The sequence below is a fragment of the Belonocnema kinseyi genome, chromosome 6 (assembly GCF_010883055.1).
Source record: "Belonocnema kinseyi isolate 2016_QV_RU_SX_M_011 chromosome 6, B_treatae_v1, whole genome shotgun sequence".
Lineage (NCBI taxonomy): Eukaryota > Metazoa > Arthropoda > Insecta > Hymenoptera > Cynipidae > Belonocnema > Belonocnema kinseyi.
Window position 1 is genome coordinate 3,084,499 of NC_046662.1, and position 6,777 is coordinate 3,091,275.

A 6,777-nucleotide genomic window follows, 5' to 3' on the forward strand; every position below is an offset into this window, starting at 1 on the left:
AACGTATATTTATGGAAAATCAAAAACAAAATTCGTTCAATAAATAATTTGTTTATAACATTTTTTTTGTAAATTTCCTAATATTGAAATATCCTTAACTAATGTAAATCTATGCAACTAAAGCGATTTCAACCATTTATCTGTCATTGACGAACACCCGGAACGTCAAATAGAACAAATGGACATTTTTCTTGTTATATTTGTTTATTTATAAAAAAATTGAAAAACCTAATTTAAAAATCAAGCTCAATAACTCTCTTACAAATCTTACTAGTTTTTTTTTCTTCAAATTTTTGTATCCAAATCGGTGAATTTTCAAGAAAATACAAAAAGTTGTTATGATATTCTTGTAGGGTATTCAGAAAGCAACATTTTTCTTGACTTTTTTCATATCGTACGTTATTTGGCTTAACATTTTCATTCTCGTGTTTTTTTTTAATTTTGTAAATGCTATAATTCTGGTAAATTTTTGTTTTATAAAAAAAAGTTATTAGTTTAAATTCTACCTTTGTTTGAATATCATGTCTATCCGTACAGAAAAATTTTGAATCTTGAAAAAAAGTGATCTCAAAAATTCTCAAAATACGCTAACTTTTTGATTTTTTATCCAAAATGGCTGGCTAACGAACTTGACCTTTATTTTAGCACACTGAAAGAGTATACCAAAGGCCAATCTAATCTGTCAATTCTTTCGAAAGTTATCTTGCTGACAAACTAAACATCTACAGACACACAGACAGACATACAGAAAAACCTGTTTTTCGGATTCAGGGAGTCTCAAAACGTGGAAATTTGACCAAAACTGGAGGGGTCAAATTTTACACAAATCTAATACCTTCTCTGATGAGAATGTAAAAAATTCAGTATCAATATCAATCGATTTTAAATCATTAAATCCACCATTTTTGTAATAAATTTGATTTCCGTCTCGTTTTATATCGGAAATTATTACTTTTGATAAATAGTTAATTGGATTTCACAAATATAAAAAAAAAAACTTATCACCATTATCGATCGATTTTAAAATAGAGATGATGTGTTTATTCACAACAAATTAAATCAATATGTTATATAAAGAAGATCTACATCATTGTTATCAGGCCTGATGTTTCATGATAAATGAATATCAATGTTGAAATTTCTTATTTTCTTTGCACACGATTTGCACATAATTGATGGAATCTTTTGGTCTAAGATTAGATTGTGTGTTATTTGAAAAGATATGAAATCTGGAAAGCTTACTTCTGACAAGAAAGAAATTGTTGGCTGACTTTAGATACTTAACCAGGGCCGGCTTGACGCATGGGCATTTATGGGCAACTGCTCAGGGCGGCAAATTTTTGGAAGGAGTGGGGGGCGGCAAATTGTGGGAAAAATATTGGTAATTTCTTGGTAATTTAAAATTTTGTTGCAAATATGTCATTCTAATCTCAGAACAGCAAAAGCTAAATCAATTATGCATTTTTTTAAAATTTAGACTGCTTACCTGATAGTACAATTTTACAGTATGATCCATTCAAAAAATGTTGTCAGCTGACTCAGTATCCCTTTATTTATGCATTGCACAGTAGAAATTCAAACTTTCGGCGCCCCTGGCAGCCATATTGTTTTGACTGATTATCCCATCTTGCACAGTACAAACGGTGATCAAAAAATTTGTTGGATTTGTTTTGTTTATTATCGTTTACCATATACTACTGAAAATATTTTGAAGCAAAAGTTAAACAACAAGCGATATTGTTCGTATTGGTTTTTATCAACAAAATTCGGAGCCAAAATAAAAAATGTGGGGGGGGGGCAAGTTCACTACTGCCCAGGGGCGAGAAGAAGGATAAATACGGCCCTGTACTTAACCGAAGGAACACTTTCCCTATCACTCTGAACTCTTACTCGATCTGCTCGACTGTACACTTAATATGACGCTGCAAACACACACAGAAGCTGATCCAAAATATTCTCAGGAAGAAGAAAGTGGAAAAAATTACGAGAAAAGCTACAGAAAAAATAATATTCTATCTTTAACAAGTCCCGTGATATTGTCATTTGAAAAATCCCCACTTTTTTAATTTTCAGCGAAAAGCTACAACGTTTAAAAAAAACTGCTTGTCTTAAAATCCAATCACTGTATGAAAAAGTGGATCACAGATGAAAAAGAATGTGCCTAACACATTTATATTATATTTAATTTTGTAAAAGTTTAAATATTTTATTTTTTTAACAAAATTAATTTGTATTTTGAAAAAATAAATAAAATTTTATACATTTTTTTTTATTTAGAAAAAATCTTAAACTAGTTAACTATTAATGTTTAAATTTAATTTTTTTGTATATAAGAGTAACGACCTGAAAAATGTTAATTTTCCTTTAAGAAGTTTGGCTTTGAAAACAAATTTTTCTTGTTTAAAAAATTTTGTAAATCTAAAAAAAAATAATTGTATTACCAAACTTTGTATTTATATCATTCATCTCTGTAGACTCAATATACAGTAATTATAAAAATAGGAATAATGTTTTTTCCCTAATGAGTGATGATTTATGACCTCTGAAAATTGACTATTTTTGCCACTTTTTAGGAGCAAAAAAGTGGAGTTCCTTTTCATCAAAATAAAAATTGTTTCAGATTTAATCTACGTTGACATTTACATATAAAAAATATAATAATTATGTTTTAAAGGTTCCTAACTTTTTATCAATATTAGAATATTGATTAAAAATTTTCATATAAAATCGAAAAATTTATATTTTTCATTTTAAAATCATAAAAATTTTTTAGATCATCATTATCCTTTAGATTATTATTCAGAAACATTAAATTCACAATTTTTTGTATTTTTTTGTTTGAAAATTGAAAATTTGTTTGTTTGAAAATTAATCCGTTTTGGTTAAAGATTCAACTGTTTTGTTGAAATTTTCAGTTTTTGGAAAAAGTCATATTTTATGGATGAAAATTTCAACTGTTTCAATCAAACCTTCTTTTTGGGTTAAAAATCCCGATAATTTGGTAGAAAATTCATCCTTTTGGTTAAATTTTAAGTTCTTCTTGCAAATTCATATTGTTATTTGAAAATTCAACTATTTTTGAGAAAATTTGTTTTTTTGGCTTGAAAATTCAATAATTTGGTTGACTTTTTTTCTGTATTGACTGAAACGTCTTTAATGATTAAAAATTAGTCTTTTTGGTAAAAAAAAGTTATTTTCTTGGTTGCAGCTTAAGCTACGTGGTTAAATTTTTTTCTATTATGTTAAAAATTATTATTTTTTGGTTGAGAATTACATTTATTAACTGAAAATATAATTATTACATTTTTGGTTGAAAATGTTAATTTTTAATTAAAAATTGACCTTTTCTCGTTAAAAATTCAACTATTTTGTTGAGGTTTTTTTTGTTGATGTTAAATTTAACTATTTTGAGTTTAAAATTAAAATAATTTTTTTGTTGAAATATCAACCATTACATTTTACGTTTGCGAATTCATGTTTTTTTTTTGTTTGAAAATTCAAACTACTTGATTGCAATTGGAATTACTTTGTTAAGAATTTTATTCAATATTGAGATTCTTCATTCTAGCGAAAAATTAAGTTTTTTCCAAACTGATAAAAATTAAACTATTCAATTTTTGGTTGAAAATAATTCTTTTTTATTTCAGAAATAAATTATTTTGTTTAGTTGAGATTTCAACTATTTGATTTAAAATTCTTGTATCTCATTAAAAATTCGACTTTTTTGGTACAAAATTAATCTTTTTTCAAAAATGTATCTTTTTTAGTACAAGTTCCTGTTTTTTTTTTAATTAATATTTTTTTGTAGAAAATCATTCTTTAGGTTGGTAAATTCATTTCTTTGGTTCAATATTTAGCTATTTGGTTAAAAGTTCTTTTTCTTATTGAAAAATTAATTTTTTAACTGAAAATTGATGAACTTCACTTTTGGTTACAAAATTTTTTTTTACTTGAGCTTTGATTTCTTTAGTTAAAAATTAATTCTTTTAGTTAAAAATTAAACAATTTTCTTGAAAATTCGTTTGTTTCTTATTGAAAATTATTTTTTTTATTTTTTTAGTTAAAAATTCAAGTATATGTTTGAAAATTATTATTTTTTAAATTAAACAATGTTGTTGAAAATTCGTTCTTTTTATTGAAAATGAATTTCTTTAACTAAAATATAGTGATTAGATTTTTGTTGAAAGTTTTCCGCTTTTAGTTTCAAATTCGTCTTTTTAGTAAAAAAAAATAATTTTCATGTTAAAAAATTTATCTTTTTTTGTTGAAAATTTGAATTTTGTGTGGAAAATTAGTTTTTTTTTCTACATTGAAACTTAATTTTTTTACTGAAAATATAGCTATTGCATTATTTATCAAATATTGGGCTTTTTCAGTTTAAAATTCGTATTTGTAGTAGAACTTAATTTTTTTAATGCATCTTTTTGGTTTAAAATTGAACGTATTTTAAAAATTCGATTTTTTGGTTGAACAATGCAAACACGTGCTTTGAAACGTTCTTTCATTAGACAATAATGTCATGAAATTACCAACTACGGAAGAAAAATTTATCAGTAAGTGAAATATTAAATTTTTTATTTTAATACTGAATAATTTACACTCTTACTTTGTTTTATGAAATTTTGAAAAAGCTCTAACTTTTTGAATTTTCATCCAAAATGGCTGTTTAACGAACTCCTATCTTCTTCTAGGATCTAAAAAAAGTGTGCCAAAGATTGATTTTGTGTATTCAGGGGGTGTCAAAACATGGAGATCCGTTGAAAAACTGTATCGTCCAATTTTGGACGATTCTAATACTTTCTTAATCATAAATGATGAGAATGTAAAAAAGTTTTAAAAACCAGTTTGAATTTTCGCGGAATATTTCGCTATAATTTCGCATTAGGTATTTCAAGTTGTGACGTCACCTGGCAAGATGTCTGTATCCCGAGGGTCAAACAATATATAATATCAATTATTGCAGAGACGCTACTTCATTTTTTTGGTAACTTCAGGACAAAAATAATTTTATACTAGAATTGCATTTGTATTTTATTTTTGGTTTCTAAAAAGCTATTTAATTATATATTAAAATCGTTAGAAAATGTCTTTATCGATTTTATCAATTACTTAAATATCTGTTGATATATAAAAAATAATGTTCAAATCTACTTTCAGTCAAAAATAAATTGTATCCAAGTTATTAAAAAAATAAAGTTTTGTTCCATGCAATCAGTATGATTGTTTGCCCCTCAGCGTGCAGACAGCTTGGATTTCAGCCACTGAACCTGAAATATGGCCGCCCCGTTAGTCCCTTGCGCAGAACTTTCGTAAACTGGTCTCGAGTCGCGCGTTTCTTGAAACCCAGTCTATTTTTCTTGGACGGAGGAGAAGGGAGTGTCAGATTGTCAGTGTCAGTCAGATCGGCGTTATTGCTGTTATTGTCAGTCAGTCAGTGTAGCCGGTGAACGGTGAACTAGGAAGTGCTAGGGATTGTTTATGTTGCTTCGTCGTCGTGTTACAGTGAATTCTCGTGATTCGAGGCGGGTTATTACTGTGCTGCACATGGCGTGCGTGTCAATGTTTTTTCCCAGGAAGTCCTGAGGTGTCAGTCAGTTGATCGATGAGACTCAGGAGGACAAATCGCCCTTGAAGTATCAGTAAATAATGTCCTCGGTGTTCTCGAAGTTGATCGACAAGACGTCCTCGAAATATGGAATCCGACAGGAGCAAATAACGCGGGGTGTCGTCGGGGTCCTGACGACGCTCTACCTGGCGAAAATCGGATACCCGTACATCGCGAGTGTCTTCGATGGCAAGACAAAGAAAAAGGTCCAGGAGGAGGACGAAAATGGGTTGAAGGAAAAGGAGGTGAGGCGACTCCGCCGTCGGCAGCAGCAGCAGCAGCAGGTCGATGGCAAGGAGGAAAAAAGAAGAAAAGTTGTAGGACTGGACAGAGCTTTCGTGAAACAGCTGATCGCTCTTCTGAGAATTATGATCCCCGGATGGCGAACGAGGGAAGCAGGTTTGCTGACCTGTGCGACCTTGGCTCTGCTCACAAGGACCTTCCTCTCTGTTTATGTCGCCACTCTCGAGGGTCAGATTGTCAAGAGGATTGTCCTGAAGGATGTCAAGGGATTCTTCCTGATGCTCGCGAGATGGTTCGCTATTGCCTTTCCTGCGACTTTCGTCAATTCTGCTATCAGATATTTCGAGGGGCGTCTGGCTCTTAGTTTTAGGTAGGTTCATTATTGTTATAGTGCTCTCTTATTTGACAGTTACTGGTACCAACATTTCGGTGTTGTAATTCAATTAGCATAAGATATTGCTCGCAGTATTAAAAATTAAATGTTTAATCCGTGAAATCTACTGAATAGACCATTTAAAATTCATGACTTAATCAATTAAAGTTACAATTTACATAACTCAAAATGACAGTTTCGTTAAAAATGTCTAATTTTATTGCAGAAAGCTACTGATCAGACCATTCAAATCGAATTATTTAATCAGTGAAAGTTCCTTTTTACATAATTTAAAATTACTAATGTAACCAGTCGAAGTTAAGTTTAGATCATTTGAAATTACTGGTTCAACTAGTGAAATTTACTGATAATATAACTTAAAATTAATATACAAATCAGTGAAAGTTATCGATTATATCATTCAAAATAAATTATTGACTTGATGAAAATTGCAGTTTATATAATTCAAGATGACTGTTACAGTCAGTGGAAGATACTGATTTAAATAGTTAAAAAATACTGATTTAATCAGTGACAATTCCTTTTCACATAATTT

The 6,777-nt window shown here is 29.2% G+C and overlaps 1 protein-coding gene across 1 annotated transcript in view; it reads left to right on the forward strand.

The window, feature by feature from the left end:
* The first annotated feature begins 5,370 nt into the window (after window positions 1–5,370).
* LOC117174484 (ATP-binding cassette sub-family D member-like) overlaps window positions 5,371–6,777 on the forward strand; it is a 48,583-nt gene continuing 47,176 nt past the window's right edge. The window contains exon 1 of the mRNA XM_033363641.1: window positions 5,371–6,218. Coding sequence (XP_033219532.1) covers window positions 5,647–6,218 — 572 coding nt within the window. The 5' untranslated portion in view covers window positions 5,371–5,646. The remainder of the gene's footprint in view (window positions 6,219–6,777) is intronic.